The sequence below is a fragment of the Haliotis asinina genome, chromosome 9, assembly GCF_037392515.1.
Source record: "Haliotis asinina isolate JCU_RB_2024 chromosome 9, JCU_Hal_asi_v2, whole genome shotgun sequence".
Taxonomy (NCBI): Eukaryota; Metazoa; Mollusca; class Gastropoda; order Lepetellida; family Haliotidae; genus Haliotis; species Haliotis asinina.
In genome coordinates, this window is record NC_090288.1 from 39,704,504 (window position 1) to 39,723,999 (window position 19,496).

At 39.2% G+C, this 19,496-nt stretch overlaps 1 protein-coding gene across 1 annotated transcript; it reads right to left on the reverse strand.

Annotated features, from left to right (window-relative positions):
- Positions 1 to 6,985: 6,985 nt before the first annotated feature.
- On the reverse strand, positions 6,986 to 18,920 carry LOC137296056 (uncharacterized protein YegU-like). The gene is made up of 9 exons (XM_067827709.1): positions 18,638 to 18,920; positions 15,258 to 15,383; positions 14,351 to 14,500; positions 13,209 to 13,352; positions 11,603 to 11,757; positions 10,788 to 10,944; positions 10,314 to 10,472; positions 8,157 to 8,287; positions 6,986 to 7,717 (listed from the first exon to the last, which is right to left on the reverse strand). Exons 1-9 carry the CDS (start codon positions 18,647 to 18,649, stop codon positions 7,630 to 7,632), a joined length of 1,122 nt encoding a protein of 373 aa, XP_067683810.1. The 5' UTR covers positions 18,650 to 18,920; the 3' UTR covers positions 6,986 to 7,629.
- Between the last annotated feature and the right edge of the window lie 576 nt (positions 18,921 to 19,496).

A 19,496-nucleotide genomic window follows, 5' to 3' on the forward strand; every position in this document is an offset into this window, starting at 1 on the left:
CGCGATACTTTTGCGTTCTTTAACATATTTTGGGAAGGAAGGCCGCGGTGTATCATTTATTCTTTCACTCATTCACATCTGTACTTCTTTCTTTGATTCTTCTTTATTTCTTTCATTCATTCACATAATTCTTGCTCTTAATTCTTACTATCATTCATTCATTCATTTATTGTAAAATTCCGAGTGATACAATAAACTGGCTGAAGTTCTGAAATTGCGCTGGGAACTTGCCAAGTCACTGTGTGCGTTGGAGCATGACGAGGCACACGTTAATTAGTACAAATGGTACCAATCCCTATTGTAGAGTATCCCTGCTGTTATGATACATTTTGAAAACAAAAGTGACTAGTTTAGCTATTCTTCTTTTGAGGAGTGATACAGAGGATGTTTCAGCGTAGATTTGATCGTGACTGGTGCCGCGAACAGCTCCACATTTCGTACGTAACGCGTCTAAGAGCGGGTTTTCCAAAGTTGTTGCCTGTGTATTGGACAGAAAAAGGGACAACCAGGTGTGCGAGAAAGCATGGAGACAGCACAGCACAGGTTAATGAATAAATAACTTTCTCGGCACTTGTGCACATGCTTCTCGAACACGTGGCTGTGCCTTTCTCTGCACTCCTCCCTCGTAATAAACAGTGAACTGTGTCAATATTTTAATGATAGTTTGTTAAACAACCCTTTTCTTATTAGGACAAAAACTGCAAAAACCTCACAGACTTGGTGTGATTTTTTTGCTCTGCTTATTAGTTTTCGAGTTACATTGCAATTCATCGGTCCGCTTTTGAACCAAACGGACTATAAACGGTGTCCTCTCACTTAGCCAGATTCTGTCAAAACTGGTCTCTCATGTAGCCAGAGCGGGGTTTGGCTGATTAGTGTTTTGACAACTCTTAGTCCAGATGAGCCAAAGTCTGTACCAACAAAATCCTCAGTTAGTGAGATTAGGTAAAGGGGCACTAATGTGGAGCGAATAATGTTTCTCGCAAACGGTCAAATTACGAAACCAAACTGCAAATTGGTCAGCGCCCGCTCCCTCGACCGTGACGGACAAAGGGACCGAGCTCCTGTCCATATAAGCAGAATTTCTTCACCTAAACAGTCAGGATGCCGGATGCCCATCAAATGCCATTATTTAAAAATATCCAAGGTATTCCTTGTCTGATCGTAACAAACATCCCAGCAGTGTAGTTTTTCGGAAGCTTGGGTGGTATATTGACTGATCCAATTTGATCCTATTTCTGTGTTTTTAACCTCGATATTTAATCATGTTATGTGAAAATATGATGTCTACAGGCACATAGCAAGCCATTTGTTTCAGACCGAAAGATTGCAAAGCTTTATATTTAAATAGTTTTGAGTGTTGGTTCAGCTGTGATAGCAAATATCATACGTAAATTTGTTTATTATTTATGATAATAAAAACACACAGTTGATTTATTTGAATTCGTAAACTAAAAACGATGACTTTTCCTTTGGTAGAGAAATCTGAAAATGTTCTTACGTTAACAAAAACAACCTCTTACACCTATTTACCAAAGTACACAGCAAATGCCTGTATGCGTTCCTTATGTAACGAAGTTTCGTTGGTATCCTCAAAACAGTTTCGGCCCATAGGTGTTTTCAGGTTGCATGCGACACAGAGATTACATATCTTCCTTGCTGTAACTCGCGTTTGATGGTGTAAACCTACCCGTGTTACTTGTCATCATTCTCTGGATGGTCAGTTAATGAATTTATAACAGGTATAATTATTAGTAACACCACTCAGGTTACTCAACAAAGGTCCCCATTTGGCATTTCTCCTGCCTGGAGTAAATACTCAACAATATAAATTAAGGTCTGTAATGGCAAATGTATTGTATGTTATGTAATATGTGCATGTAAGTGATGCTTCAACTTCAACGTCTTTATTCTCACAAAAACCTCCATTGGTGGTACAAGAGCAAAGACTATACAATATTAACAATATCAATATAAACATGCGTCATGATGATGTGTCATTTACTAACAATTCATACAAGTGAGAAACAAAAAGTGATAAACCTTTGGTAAGTTTAAAGTTGGAAGGCGACATAACCTTGCTAAGAGATGATAAATTGTCCCAACTGTGATATTTTGTGGGGATGAATGATTTCTGTAAGAATCAAGTACATTTAAAAAGATACTGGAATTCGTCCCCAACTAAGTTGCAGTTGCATAATCTACATATTCTTTCTTCTCTCGGTATGTTCTGCCATCTGCCAGTTTCGATCGGAAGGTTTAGATTTAAGGTTCTAAATTTCAAAATAGGGATGTGTATAGATTTTGGAAGTGAAAGATATTTCTCAGTGATTTTTTAAAGTATTGATAATAGACTCCCTCGGAACTGGAACGTTTATCTTCTTGCCATTTTTGAATAAACTGATCTGTTATGATTTGTTTTGCTTTTAAAACTAAGGACTTTGTAGAACATGCCGCGGGATTTACATATAATTCGGATACACCGATTCTGTCTAATATACGTTTTATGGAGTGTAACCAAGGATATGCTGTAGGGTGTTGTTCATAGTCATGACTAATATATTGGTATAAAACATGAGAAAGTTTGATAGTCTCAGCTGACGCGAGTTTACGCCAAAAGGACAACATACTGACACAAATTCTTATGTTTAAAGGGGTTCTACCTAATTCGCCATAAACCATAAAGTTTGGGGTGGATTTTCTAAGACCGGAGGCAATTTTTAGAAACTTTAAATGAAGACTTTCAATAAGTTCTAGTTTCTCATGTCCCCATATTTCTGATCCATATGCGGGGGTAATTAAATTGTTCATTTCTAGGAATTCCGAAAGCCTAGTAAATACATGTGAAAACTTTTCCCACACAACTCAAGATTGTTATTGGTCTGTATGAATAGGGGTCATTTTGATCGCCTTTATTTTTGTTTACGGGTTTTATAATACCGATTAGCTACGATTCGGGAAGTTTCCCAGTTGAAAGTATAAGATTGAAGAAGTCGGCGTAGAACGGGGCTAGTATATCCACTGAGTCAATAATATAAGCATTTTCAACATTATCTATTCCACTGGCTTTACCTCTCTTCAATTTTGTAATAGTTGTCTTTATTTCTTCTAGAGTGATATCTTTATTTATTCGTCTAGAGTGATATATTTATTTAATATTTGTTTGTTTGTTTTTACGGTTAATATGGCGTGTGGCTGTTTTTGTACCGAATGTTTCACGTGCGGCGTTAACTAGCACGTGCGTGAGGCTATCCGAGAGCGTGTCTATATTCGACAAGTCTGCGTGGTTAGATAACGAACGATGTGCAAGATCTGTAAGTCTATTTACTTCATTAGTATCTATGTTTTGCCGGTATTCAACTTTCTTTTCAACGTTGTAATGTTTAGCTTTCGATACAGAATCTTTATACGGGTTTGGGGCTTGAGCGAGTAATTTTAATTTATCATTTGCTACGCCTTTCAGAGTGAATGATACGGGGCAGTGCACATCTGAGATCAAAGGTGTATAATCCAGAACGTCAAATGTTGTAAATAGTTTAAGATAAAGCGGAGAAGTAATAACATAATCTATTAAACTTTTGTCATTGCTGGTGACTTAACCTACATTTCTATCTTTACCCATTCTTCCGTTCAGTATAAACAAACTCAGATTTTTACAAATATATCTATCAATTTGTAACCAAAGTTATTTACTTTTCCATAATCATGCGATGACCTTCTAATGGGAGATGGTTCTTATTTAGAAACGTTACGGGAGAAATATCTTCAGTTTCGTCTAAATCAAACTCCTCGGTGAGGAACTTATCATACTCAGTATAATCACATAACGTACTTGATCTTGCGTTGATGCAAAAGAGTTTATCAGCTGAGTTACAAAAACAAACATCGATCAAAGGATTAACCGATAACACACTGATTGGTTATTTACTTTTATCTTCTAGCGGATTTGTCAAAAGGCAGTGTGTATAGATGACTACACCCTGTCGCAAAGTGCCAGTGTAAAAACAACATCCTCCCTTCAAATAATTAACCACATTGCGTTGATTGACTGATTGCTCATTATTGGTTAACTAAATTACTTAGAATGGCGGACATCATACAATTAGTTGCCAGGTATGCTATCTGGGGTGACAATGAGAGGTTTATCAGGTTTTCACCAATGTGAAAGACGTGAAACGATGTGTTCGCAAATTAGAATGTTGTAAGAAACACGACATAGTGCAGAATTATTTACCAGCTGCAGATGAATGGAATATCGTTCTTTTATATGGATATTGATGGATAGATTCCCGAACAAGGTAGGAGCCTGACATTGTTGCTATAAAATTAGTCTGTTTTAAATTCATTATTTGCATTTTGTTTTAATTTGTTTGTAGCATTCAGCAGAATCTATATGACAGAAAACACACACTAGATCGCGTATGTGTGTGAAATCCACGTTGGCAGTCTATACAATGTTACAGTCATGTTAGAAATTTACCATCAGTATAAGCAGACCGTGTGGTCTTTTATTCATTTTCAAAAATCGAACAAATATGGCAATATACTGTTTAGGGTCGTGAGACAAAATATAGAGACATACATTGGCTTCGTTATTTGTCCGACCTAATAGTTTTGGACCATTTCTACCACTGGCAGATTATTAACCTTCAAAGTGTTTCATTTGTTTTCATAATACATTTGGCGTTAAAATGACTTCACTTTAGTTGATCTGTCTATAATTACACTCTCAATTGCGCATATGGACTGCGCAACAGGGGTCACGAACCAGTTACGAATTCTGGGATATCATCCGGGTACTAATGGGAGAAAAACAATAACAAAAGTTTCCACCAGTCCACGGAAATCGCTCCGCACCAGTGCCCCTTTAATATCAGTATTTGCGCGGGGTATGATTTGATCCTTAAACTGTCCAACAGAAGAAGTATGTTGCTGAGTACCTATTACTTGTTTTGTGGTATTCGTCTAGAGATTTCCTGTCCTTATTTTTCGGAAGTTATTTAATGATTTACATTTATCTTTCTTTAAACTTTCGCATTCACTATCAAACCAATTATTTAAGTTATCTCTTAATGGTTTACAAGTTTGTCTTCTCTCATCTGAGGCTGTTAAACAGATAGCGTCTGTGATATAACCAATACTCCGATCCGTATCAGATAATCTTTGTATGTTCTAACTATGATGCCATAAGAAACCTTTCATATTATACACAAACATGGGTATAACATAAATGATGTTATGTATGGTAACCTGGAATTACCTTGTGTTAATTATGTTATCATGTACTCTTGTAATGATGTCGCATAAATGTTATTTTGTCTGGAGAGGAATTAATATAACTTTATTCTGGATACTTAAACAACTTGTTTGTGTCTCTTATATATGGAAACGATGGAGTTAGTTACCCAGGGTACAACACCTAAACCACTGATACAACTACTAGTAAATACAATCGAAAAATCACCTCACCCCTGCGGCACATCACTAGAGCCTCGCCCATGACCTGCAAGTAGGATGACTGTCAAGTGTCATCGCTTAAAGCTTTCAGACTTACTCGCGGACGTATGTGGTGCCCTTAAGTGCACAATGGTAACGTAATTATTGTTCACCACGCTGCTGTTTTCAATCTGGAATAGTCAAGTCGTGCTTGTGCTAATACGGGAAACGTTACAGTATATGTGAAGGGGATAACGTCGAAAGGTGAAGCGAGAACCAAAGGCAACAGGTTAGGGATAGGCCGAGTGTTTTCATTGCCGATCTGGAGATGGTCGAGTGATGCCGTTTCAGTGCTGCCGATGAATCGGTGTTGTATGACGGTAAACTCTGATGGGTTTATTGACCGGCTATTTTGACAATTTACCTAAACTCAAATCCTGCATGTAATGAGAGTGTTACAGTGGTGGACTCAACACAGTGGCTCAATCGTGTACTGTTTACTAAGACCACATTCAGTAGAGATTTGCTTCAACATAGCACTTTAGCACTTCCAGAGACATGTATGCGTGTTTTTAGGGAAAATGCGTGATTTATGAAGGGGGGGGGGGGGGTTTCGATAGAGGAGTTATGCTCCGGAAGCAAAATGATTGCGGACGGACAAGGCGTTGGCTGGTTCCCGTGGTAGTATCTAGAGTTGCTTATTTGTGACGGCTTTCTAACTTTACGTCACATTATGATTTGAATGGCGTCACCACATTTGATGACACAAAAAAACACAAAAAAACGATTGTTTGCGACGTTTCTACGTGTCAATACGCAGTGAATAGTCTAGCAGTTTCCGGGAATCTAATACCATTTGATCATGTTTTTCAACCAATCAGATTACAGAACACAATGACTTTTGGTTTACAATGCCATTTAGAAAGTGGTCAAATGTAAGACATGGTGTGTTTGGGATCACACTTTCTTAGTAAAGTACAAATTCTAGTACTTTTTTCAGTTGAGTTCCATCAAGGATTCGAACCCACACCGTCACAGTCTGGCACCTAATCGTCAGCACACAAAGTCAGCCGTCTTGCCCGGTATGGGTTCGAATCCCGGATGGGACTCAACTAAAAAAAGTACTGCAATTTGTACTTTGCTAAGAATGCGTAATCACAAATATAATATATATGTGTTACACTAGAAATGGGCGGGAATCGAATATGGGTCTCGGGTCTTGTTATATTTGCATGGTTGCTCAGGGTAGGACTGAGGCTATGTTGGCTGTTTTGTTGTTTAACCCCGCAGTCAGTAATATTCCAGCTTTATGGCGGCGGCGGTCTGTATATAATTGTGTTTGGACCAGATAATCGCGTGATCAACAGCATGACCATCTATCTACGCAGTGGAAATACGATGGCGTGACAACTAAGTCAGCGAGTCTGACCACCCGATCCCGTTCGTCGTCTTTTACTAGCGTGGGTTGCTGAAGACAAGTTCTTACCTGGATCATCGCAGGTTTCAAAACGAGAGACAATGAATGAGCATGGAAAATGGCTTCATGTATGTTTGTTTCAGGGACAAACATCGTGTAAGCTTCAGAACGTTCTCGGTGAAGAACCGTTCAAGAGTGAGATTCATGCAAGTCACCTGCGTGAGAGTGTACACAAAACACTACCAGGATTCGTTATGTAGCAGCACATCTCAACACAAACCGAACAGCAATTACAACTCAATTTTCAGCAAATTTTGAACAAAGGGCTTTACTCCGGTACATACCATGCCTCTTACTTCGACAAATAAAACATTTTACAATAATCCTACACAAGCGAAACAAATTACGTCGACAAGTGTATCGTGTGAACATGGAGGGATTCCCCTTTAGCAATTGTAACAAGTGTTAAAGGCTGATTAAGGAAACTGTGTATTACATATTCCACAGGTGCTAAATGCATAGTATAAATATATATCGATTGGATGACAGTGAATATTCTCACGTATTACCCATTTGGAAGATGACGTAAGTGATCTTAAGAGAAACAAAATGCATCTCCCCACATATCTAAAATATATTAACGCAATCAAATTGCGGAACTGAATATAATCAAAGATGGATTTTGCAGAACCTTCAATGAACAAGGAGCTACGCTGTCACTGGGTAGATCAGCATTAAACAATGTTGTGTTTCCACATGTAGACCGTTGTCTTCGTTCAAAGACCTTCCGGATCCTGTCTTGCTTTATCAGCTGCTTCAGAGGTTGTTTTCCCCTCTTTCATTCGCACCAAAATCTTTAGAAACCTGCAGTTTCAAGGTAGACATGTTATAACGTATCGTTAGTTGGTGTGTTGTTTAACACCGGTTTCAGCAATATTCCCGCTATATGGTGGCGGTCTGTAAATAATCGATTCTGGACCTTACAATCCATTGATTAACATATCAGGAGCTTTGATTTACGCAGCTGGGATGCGATGAGATCTGTCAAGAAATTCAGTGAGTCTGACCACTCGATCCCGTTAGTCGCCTCTTAGGGCAAGCATGAGAAGACCAATTCTAACCCGAATCTATAACGTATACACCTGCATATGTACTTTATTAAAGTCTGAACGTGAAGGTGTTCGTGTTTGAATTCTTTTGAGTGACATATATACTTGGTCTTATAAATGGTAAACATATACAGTGGAATTTGTTTGGTTTATATAATTTCTTCATGGTGACGCTTCATATCTAAGGTCCTTACGTTTCAATTTTTTCATCCAGCCAATCTTTGTGCTTCAACTTTGACACCCATGACACCGGAAGTGCTGACATTCCTAACTTACAGCCCAGGAGAGCCCCAGCTACAGCACCATTGGTGTCAGCATCTCCTCCCTGCAGAGACAAAACATTTTCGAATAAACATCAAGCACCACTCGCCCCTTTACATCACCTCAAAGAAGACTCGTCCACTCGCTCGATGATACTTATGTACGGAAATACGACAAAATAATCGGAACGCGCATAATGACTGCTGTACTTACAAAAATAATCTCCAGAACTTTGATTGTTTCTGGCATTATGTGATGGTTTAATATAATCATGAAAAATTTATATCGTCATATTGAATTTGAAACTACAAAGAACCTGGCTAACAGAATTTTGTTGCCTCATGTAAAGTTTTTAATAAGGATAATGTCAACGATGGTGAGAAATTCAGACAAACGCACATGCGGGTGTTTTCATACAACGGCTCTCATGGGTCCAGCTGAGTATATTGCTGACGATCTAGCCGGCTTGTTTTGGAGATTGTATGTGCGCTTTCAACATTTTCAAGGAAATTTAATTATAAATCGGTGTGGGTTTCAAAAGAGAGTGAGCGGGTTCAGTATTAAGCCACACTGAGCATTATTCAAGCTATGTGGCGGCGGTCTGTATATAATCGAGCCTGAACCAGACAATCCAGTGATCAACAGCATGAGCATCGATCTGCGCAAATGGGAACAGAGGACATGTCTCAATGAAGTCAGTCTGATCACCCGATCGCGTTAGTTGCCTCTTACGACATGCATAGTTGCGTTTTGTGACAAGCATTGGTTGCTAAAGACCTATTCTACCCCGAGATTCAAAAGCAAAATATTACATCAATATATAACCAATCAACTTCAATCTGTAACACTGGGCTCACAATCCAGATCTGAGACTATGTCTAAGTCTGACTTTTTGGAGGTTAAATAGAATAGAATAAGTGTATATGAATGACAACTTCTTTAATGCTGGAACACGACGTTTCGATACAGGTTCTTGCATCGTTTTCAAGTGTAAATGATACAGGGAGAGAACAAACGATATATATACAACGAAATACTAATTATAACAAAAAGTGGGGAAACAACGGGTACAAGGATTAAACATAGAAGTCAGTGGTACAGCGAGCATAGTATAACTACATGATAACAATGTGATGATGTGATTTTTGGAGGTTCATTGATAATTCATTTAAATATTCCACCAAGCCTATGACAGGAAGGTTACACGAATGGTCAGTTGGAGAAATTTTTTTACCATCTGCTTTGGGATTTATTGTAGCTGAAATAAAAGATTATTTGTTTGCATGTTCAGTAAAACAAATGCCTTTTGTGATTACTGAACCCCACTTAGAAATATACATTTTGAATTGAAAGATTAGTGAGTGAATACTGTTTTACGCCGCTATTAGCACCCTTCCAGCAATTGTCTCACGCATATTTGAAATGGGCTTCATATATTGTACTCAGCTGGGGAATCGAACCTGGGCCTTCGGCGTGATGCCAGAACGCTTCAACCATTAGGCCAACCCAACGCTCCAAAATATAAGGTGAACAGCTGGCAATAATAATAATGTTAGCATATGTGTTGAATATTTTTTTTCTTATTTACCTTGTATCAAAGAGGTTTGGTTCTTTCAAAAACAACTAAAACAAAAACAGCAGTATAATATAGAAGTGCTTCGGTGATACTAAACATCACTGGAATCAAACCGGAATAGAGTTATCGTTCTTGTTTGAGGTCGATCTGCAGTTCATCTCTGTCTGGTTTGTCCCAGACTTACACAAGCAGGACTGGAGAGATATGATTGGCCCAGTGATAGTGTGGTCACTACAGTAACTGTGGACATGTAATGATCCACAGGACGTGGTTGGATTGTGTTTTACGCCGCACTCAGCAATATTCCAGCTACATGGCAGCGGCGGTGTGTAAATAATCGAGTCTGGTACAGGCAATCCAATAACCAGCAGTGCGAGAATCGATCTACGCATTTGGGATGCGATGACGTGTCAACCAAGTTAGTGAAGCTGAGTACCCGATCCCGTTAGTCAAGCATGGGTTACCGAAGATCAATTCCAACCTAGATCTTTACTTCAGGGTACTAAGAACATACCTCCATAACAATTGTCTGCAGGGCTTTCCTGAAGTCCTTCTGCTTTAGAGCCCAGAATCCTGTGCCCAGGCACTTGTAGGTGTAGCCGATCTTTCCAAGCTCACACAGCTTTAAGTCTTTTATCTTTTCACATTCGAGGTACTTCCTCAGCTCTTTCTTCTGTGTGTCATAAAATATATGAATACACGTGCATGTGCGTTTATGATTACTAACGTTGATTCGTCTCAAGAAAATCGGGTAGCCACATCCATCGAACAATAAAACCAGAATATAATAATTTATTTCCACCATGGTGTGTGGTAAATTCACTAATTACACACTTTTTGGCCGCATTTCAACCATCATCTCACATTTTTTGTTAATTTTAAAACGAAACAAAAATGGCATCACTTATCAATGCAATAATTATAGAGTGAAGTTTTAAACAAAACACGTGGCTATTAATAGCTCATGCTAAAATTAGTCATTTATCACCTGCTCATCTGTCTCTAGACACTTCGAAGATGCCACATGGAAGCACTCCTGTATGATGTTGTCGATGTCGTAGTTGCCGTTCTTCTTGAGGTGCTGGGGCTGCTTCCTCAACATCAGGCTGATGGCGACGGACACCGCCACCGTCGAGGCCTGACACCTACAGTGATATACACACAGTAATACTAAAGTACATGTTGTTCAGTAAGATGTGCAATACGTTGCAACCTGCTGTGGTGTTCGACAAAAAAACAATACCCCCAAGCATTCAAGTACATCCAGTTTTCGTAACTGACCTAGCAAAATACTTGAAACAGATTCATTATGGAGGAAATACACTCAAGACGGTTGATATTGACGCCATCTATAGACGAAGTGTAAACGCGGTGTACTGAAGAATGTTGCCCGATAAGATGTTTATACAATTTCCATCTGTCGTTAATACGTCTAAACTGCTCCATTCCAACAGGAACGCCAGATAATGAAGGTGTCTAGAAATTACAGTGTTTCTGTAAGTGCGCTGCGTGTGTTTTCAGACTTCAGAGTCGAACCGGCTCAACGAACGACCACGAGACTACCTAATCATATATATCTAATGATCACCTACTGAAATTACCTCAGAACATCGAAAGTGGTTGGCTTATAGCTTATAGACTATAGATCCAAGTAAAATTTTTACTTAAGTCTTACAACTATCAAGCCATATCTATATCAGCGTGTATATTGATACCGGTCACCAAATAGAAATATGAGTCTATTTTATGTACATATATTGACAACAAAATCTGTGTTATTTTGTAAAAAGGAACCGCACTAACCTGGGGTCATAATGGCTTGTCTTACATATAGCGATGGCATTGTCAGCTACGGCGTCTGTGTCCCAGTATTGGTGTATCCCTAAAATGGACGTCCTCATGACGGCGCCATTAGGGGCGATTTGTCTACGGTTGGCCTCCCAAACATCAAATGACGCCTAAAAAAGAAAACATAGTCCGTCCTCTAAATTTTATTACCTCCCTTTGCTGCAACATATGTCATATTTGGGATTTCACTTTCTTAGTAAAGCTGGCTCCGCATTCTCACAGTAGCCAATCAGCTAAGCCGCTTTTACAGCCGGTAAAGACAGCGGTCGCAGTTGCGAAGGTTTGTTCGCAGTGCGGCTCAGATTTTGGCTAAATCATAGTCAAACTGATAGGTCCGAAACTGAAAAAATATGCAAAAACTCGTTCTGCATCCTTCAGAAAACCGCTGCATCTTTTGTGTTGTCAAGTTAAGCGGTTATATGATTTAAAAAGCGAAAGTGAGTTTTGGTTGGTTCGCTCAACTTTCCAGCGTAGACACCTGATGAAAAGCCAGCCAAGGGAGGTAATAAATTTATCGGGCTGAGCCGTAGATGCATCCAGGCTACAGTGGTGACTTATCGGAACGCATACCCTGGATATATCGAGGGTGATGTATTTCTTAACAAATATATAAATTATTTACTTTTAAAATCCAGGCAACATACATACATGTAATTTAGATATGTATGGCAGTTGTGGTCGGTAAAGCCGACCCTTCAGACATCTAGAGATACGCATCAAGAGTTTGAGAGTTTGGTTTTACGCCCCTCGCTGCAACATATCACGGTGTCAGTATCAATATCAGAAATGGGTTTTGCACACAGATGGAAATCACTCGGGTTTACACTACCGCACTGACAAGTTACCTGTCTATTACTCATTCGTGTAAAAATATCCAGCAGACTGGACCCAAATGACACCATTTAACTGATTTATTAATCTAAATTTCCACTGTTAAATAACCAGACATGGGAAATTCCGTAACTCCACTTCATGCAACGTTTAGACTGACCGTGCATGTATGCGCTGCATCAAGCTTAAACCTGCCTTCAACCGCTCATCTAGTCTTTGAAGGGCTCAAAACACGCACCAAAGGTCAACAATGTACCTACTGACCTACTGACCTACTTTCAGAATCACAAGGGTCTGAATTTCACTCCAGTTCCAGCTGACCTGGTGCAAGTTCTGTTTTAAAGTGAGTCGTGATGGAATATTGCTGAGTGCGGCGTAAAACTAAAGTCACTCACTCTATTTCAAATGAATGAAGCCGCATCTTGAAGCTGCCATTTTGTAACGTTTGTACCAAGTAGGTACCAAACCCCGAAAGGTCTTTTTTGGACTGCTGATGTTAAGACAAAAACAAATCTCGGTATTAATATACTTAGTTTTAAATAGTTACTTTTGATGTTTGAAAGCATTGTTTTCATTCATTTAACTGTCAAAATAAGGACTGAGGCCGTATTAGTTGACGTTCCTTTGGCGGATTAAGACAATGTCCCACGTGATTTTTTTTCCGGCTAAGCACTTACAAACTGACAAACCCCTGGAAAGAAGAATATTTTCCTCAGTGTTCACCACGTACTTTATGTGACTCTTGAGGATACTCGGGGTGAGACAGGACTGCCTTAGTTGTTCTCCCAAGACCAATTCCCAGCTCATCATTCAGTTCTGGGAATCCTTTTTTTGACCAGGTCTTCAACTTGTCTGCAAAATCTGCAGGTATCACCTGAATATGAGATAATAATGTACGCCCGTGAATAGAAACCCACATGGTAAAATATATGTCCATACTTCATTATTATAAAAAGATGTTTCAAGCAACAAAAATCGTCTCTGCACTCTGCATTACTAAACATACTAACATTCCTTCTAAATGGACATAAATGAATTAAAATTTCAAAATAAAACACAAAGGTGATCAGAAACTTCTTGAAGCTTTGGCTCTCTGGACTTGTCACATATGATAGAAATGCCTGCGCTGTATTTGGTATATTTGTTTGATGGTCGGTTAGTCATTTACAGAATGAACATAGTGTATATTTGGACAATGACTTCCTCTGGTATTCTATCATATCTTAAGATATATACTTGTAAACTTGTCCGTGAAATAATGCCACTGTGAAATGTTAATTTCAACAGTACTTCAATGCCTTATATCTCACCTCGGCATTATCATTCATAACACCGAGATTATGACACCTGTGTATCATCATCATCATCATCATCATCAAATAATCGATAACTGTACACAGCAAATCTCTCACCTGTCCATCATTGTGTGTAACACCACATTGAGCAAGAGCATCTCACCTGTCCATCATTGTGTGTAACCCCACATTGAGCAAGGGCATCTCACCTGTCCATCAGTGTGTGTAACACTACATTGAGCACGGGCATCTCACCTGTCCATCATTGTGTGTAACACCATACTGAGCAAGGGCATCTCACCTGTCCATCATTGTGTGTAACACCATACTGAGCAAGGGCATCTCACCTGTCCATCATTGTGTGTAACACCACATTGAGCAAGGGCATCTCACCTGTCCATCATTGTGTGTAACCCCACATTGAGCAAGAGCATCTCACCTGTCCATCATTGTGTTTAACCCCACATTGAGCAAGAGCATCTCACCTGTCCATCATTGTGTGTAACACTACATTGAGCAAGGGCATCTCACCTGTCCATCATTGTGTGTAACACCACACTGAGTAATCGCATCTCACCTGTCCATCATTGTCTATTAGAGACTGCAGGATGAGTATCATCTGGTCCGTGTCATCCGTCCAGTCTCCCTCCTCCCAGGACATCCTATGAAAGTCCGCACATAGATCCTTGTGTTCCAATTCAAGCTGCTTCTTTACATTGCCATAGCACTGCAAGATAGGAAACTATTCAACTAATGGATGAACTTCAAATCTGCAGACTGGTATTTGCCTACCATGTACTAAATGTACATCAATATTTGAAGCGTCACCAGCACAAACTTGCCCGTCCCGATTAACTGACAAAACACATTTCATTGGGCGTAAAAAACAAAGAAAAAGAAGCGAAAAATATTCAATGTTAACATGCATTAGGTACCTTACAGTTAAAGATTGATTCGAAACTACTTCTTATTGAAATATACCGAGAATAAAAAGTTAAGCACCAGCCTATTTGAAAACTAAGATGTGAAGCTGTGGAAATGTCAGGCTGAACTTACTGGAAAGACCAATTCATATTTAGAGAAGGTTCATCTGGTGACTGATTTAGGGATGTCATAATCACTTGTATTTGCTGTTAAAGGAAATATTGTTACAGATATGATGGCACTGCTTTTAAAAGCAACATAACTATTCCTGTTGTGCTCATACAAGACTATAAATTTAAGTTTCACTTGTCAAAAGTGACCATATAAGTCATTTCTGATTTTCACTTTTCAAAAGAAGGTAAAATTTTTTCGGAAAACAAAATGCATATTTTCCAAAAGCGCATGCATCCTGTTGAAAGTAAAAGGCAATCATGGCCTTGTATCAGAACTAAAAGTACTAAACCAAATTATAATATTATTTCCTATACGCCAACCTATATTTTTGCAAAATATACTAGGTGGCGCCGAATTTTTTATTCACGGTATAGACCAAAGCTCACCTCTTCCGCCTCCTGTTTAGTGAGGAACTCTGTCAGAAGCCCGATAGCATCCCCTACAGCCTGGCCGTACAGAGTAGCAAGGATCTGTTCCCGGGGGTAGCTGGATGTGTTCTCTTTAGGGTGTGCCTTTAACACATTCAAGGTGGTTTCGTTACTATGGATATACGTCACTGGAGGATGCAACGGAACATCTTAGGGATCAATCTGCCCTCGCGTCTCAGCAGGACCCGGAGGACTAATGTTAATATGTGCACAACAAACTAGTGAATAAACGACCGTACGTGTTATCATATCTCATACTGCGGGAATTTCACCTCGTGGTTCCATCAAATATCTAGGCAAGCGCCCAGTAGTTCTTAAAGCCAAGTGTGAAACCAAAATAATTCTTCACATTTCTTATAGTCAAGAATTCTTAAGCACTCAAAGATTGTTTGTTACAAATAAGGCCCTGTACTGGAATATAACCGTGTGTTGTGGATGCCTCTACCAGAACTTTCGTGGAAATATATACATGTATATCCTCCCGTCAGACGTTTTCGATCGTCATATGTTTTCGATCGGCCATTACTATCCATGTTTTTAGCGCTATGATGCACGAAAGTCTAATGAGAAGCATCCTGCATGTCAACAAGGCGATCACCGCTATCGGTGGGACTTCAGTAAACTACAAATCAAATTTTCATGCGTAAGCAAGCAGTTAATTTTAACTCGGGGATCCGTTATGCACTATCTACCTCATAATCAAATGCCTAAAAATCCTAAAATCTTTACTCCGAAGGTGCAAAATATGTTTCACTTGCTTAGTTGACATACTACATTACAAGGTCACGTTACTAGTCATGTGACCACGCCGATAGATTATTTTTAAGGCACGCCAAATCGTAAAATTGATTACGTTAAATCGGCAATGAATTGCAAAATTCATTTCTAAACAAAAACTAAGGCCGTTTAAAATATTTTGTAAATAAAGCTTTTCAATGCCAGAAAGGCCATTCTAGGGTGAAGTTATTTCTGTAAGAACTTTGGAATCATTTCAGATGACATGCAGAATGTTTTTTAAAAATCAGTTTTAGAAGTGTCATCCAAAGTACAATGCGCCATAGTATCCCTTCATCATACCCATATCTTCGAACAAGTACACTCCTCATAAACGAAAGAAACGCAAAACCCAAATATCAATGAAAATTTGGTGTTACTCAGGTACGTGTACATCAGCGGAAAACAAAGATACATGAATGGAATTTTGTGGAGCAATGCATTGCTATCGTGTCCATACTTCATGAAAATAACAGTCATCACAGTCATTACTGCTTTCCACCAGGTGGTGTTGAAGTTAGTACCACGTATGACCACCTCCAGCTGCTACCACTGCCCGACACCTGGGTACAGATCGAATCAGTTGAATGCTTTGTTGTGGAATCCTTCTCCATTACACCCGCAGCATGTGGAACAACTGTTGTAGATTCTGTGGTGGATTACGATGTCGACGTACCCGTCTATCGATCTGATCCCAAAGGTGTTCGATTAGGTTAAGATCCGGGGATCTGGACGGCCAGGGGATGGCATTGATGTTGTTATTGGTCAGGTAGTGCACGGTGGCACGTGCTGTGTGGGGCCTGGCGTGGTCCTGCTAGAAGAACTGCCGTTGACGGTCAACAGGGTGAAGGACGTGCAGACAAGCACCAGTTCCTATCTGCGGGTGTATCTCTACCCACACCATAACATTCCCTCTACCGAATCTGTCCACCTGTCTGATGCAGTCAGGAGCAAAACGTTCATGACGTCGTCTGTAGACACGGTCTCTACCATCACGTCGCCTGAGGAGATAACGGGATTCATCGCTAAACCATAAGCGCCTCCAGTTTGCAAGGTTCATTGAAAGCACCGTGTTACACCATCTCACTCGTCGACGTCGATGTAGTCTTATCAAGGAGGGGGCAACTTTTGAACGTTTAGCAAACATTCCTACTTCTCGGAGACGGTTCCTGACTGTCGGATCGGGCACTCTTCAGGCTCCAAACTGTTCTTGTGTTGTGTCCCAGATGGTACGATGGCGGTCACGTAGGTGGGTTACCCGGATGTACCGATCTTGAGCAAGTGTGGTGACTCTAGGCCATCCTGATCTCGGACGGTCATTTGTCGAATATGTTTGACAAAATCCATCCCATAATCGAGTTATTGTCCTGGCATGAACGTTGAAGATCCTTGCCACCTCACTCTCTTATTCGCCAGCTTGCAATCGTCCAATTGCCTGATTTCGATCGGCAGCGTTGAGACGTCCAATTTTCGTGAACAGTACTTACAAAGATCGTGGATGAAATTGTGAATTCATTTGGGTCACATGCTGTACTTATGTTTTAATTGTAGAGACAGGTATCATGTTTAGAATAACAATTTACTTTTGAAAATGCAAGACTTCAAATTCGAAGGTCGAGCATATATTATTTATAAAAGCTGTAAAATATTCTCTTTTTTAATGCCACTGTCACTTGTATTGTTATTGTACCATGACAACAACTATGTATACTTATTGTGATGATGTTTTACTCAATTTCAGACATTAATCATGAAAACTTTGTTTAAAAAAACAAAAAAGTTTAAAAACAAATGAAATGGTGCTACTCTTCCAGGCCCAGATTTTCATATTATATGTAATATATATGTCACTGCCATAACCAAAATGGATAGACATGATGCTAAAACATAATTTTTGAAGTGCAGCAGTATTTTTAAAATGTTCCTAACCACCGCCCCCGCCCCAAAATGGTTGAAAAAAATGTTCGTTATTTTTATCTCAGGGTGTGTGTTTTGTAACCTAAGAACCTTTTAATGAAAGTTTTAGGTATGAAAATCAAAGTGTTTTGTTGTGATTGAAACTTCATTCCAGTAACCTAAATAAAAAAAATGAATGGTTATGCCTAACTAAAGAGTATATTCTTGTGATGACATTCCTGAAGTTAAAACCAGATAATCAGAGGTAAAATTATACACGAAATACTGTGAATTGTAATTTAATAATAACATAAAAATGTGAGAGGACGTACTTCATTTCATGAGATCATTATCAGACCTATTAGTATAGTTCTTTTTATTGTTTTATTATTTGTAGATTCTTTCTTTCTTTTTTATCTATTCTTTTACTGGATGAGGGGTTTGGTCTTTCAATAACCTTTCTCGTTCGGTGTCATATGGTGAATAATTGATATATACACAGAATAATGACATGCAATGCAGGGATACGTATTATCTGCCCCTGACGAAATACAGTTTAAAATACTATTCGTTCGCTTCACACACATCATCCGTGATTCCTCACTGCTCATTAGGTGTGATCCCGTTACACGATACATCAAACATTGATATCACAAATAAATACTCACTGACTCTGCCATGTCTGTCGACGACTTCCTAACTAACCCTCCTCTCCTGGAACGCGTTTATATTAAGTTACTAAAAATAGAACGCACTTGTTCATGACGTATGCCTAAGATTCGTCTTGATCCCGGACACCATAAGAGTCTCTTTCCACGCTAAATATTCAATAAACGCCAGAACAATCAACGAATGGCGTGACTACACTTTTCGGACGGATTGATACTGGAAATGGTGAGTTACGGGACTTCGTTGTCGTCGGGTTTATTAAGGGAGGTAACTGTGACACTCCAACGTGCATGTTGTAGGTCTTCATGTCATGTGAGCACAGTTATTGGTTCGATCCTTCATGCTGATGAAGCTCAAAATGCTTTTCTTTTCTTTTTTTCTTTACTATTTTTTAAACCTTTGCAACTTTTATTCGACCATTGTATCATAACACGTTATTTTGTCTAGATCATTCGTGTAGTTGGACAACGGGTATATAAAGTATGCTGGGGGGGGGGGTGTTCAGTTAATTTGATTCTGCTTGGATTGTCTATGATATTGTAAATAAATCTTGAATTATTTCGGCATAGGAATGGAAAGTAAAATCCAAAGTATAAATCACTGACTAAACACCCGTTACACCTTCACTTTGCGATGAAAGCCGCCTTGTAATCGTCCTCTGAAAATGTAACATTTCGTTTTCAAAGTCCGAAATATCTGAATCGATAATCTGCCAAGATAAACATCAAATTGGGTACTACGAAGCTATATAGTCGTCTAGATTTTAGTTGGATATTCACTTGCCCAAAGTGAATTCTGTATTGTAAAGCAACGGTCTTAGCGTTGAAACTTGTCATCGTATCCAAATTTCGTAGATCG

Bases quoted from the DNA above. Each gene is read 5' to 3' on its own strand.
- LOC137296056 (XM_067827709.1), bottom strand. The intron at 13,353-14,350 runs GTGAGATGCGAT...TCTCATATTCAG, and splicing joins TAATAGACAATGATGGACAG to GTGATACCTGCAGATTTTGC. The intron at 10,945-11,602 runs GTTAGTGCGGTT...ATATCACTGTAG, and splicing joins ACAAGCCATTATGACCCCAG to GTGTCAGGCCTCGACGGTGG.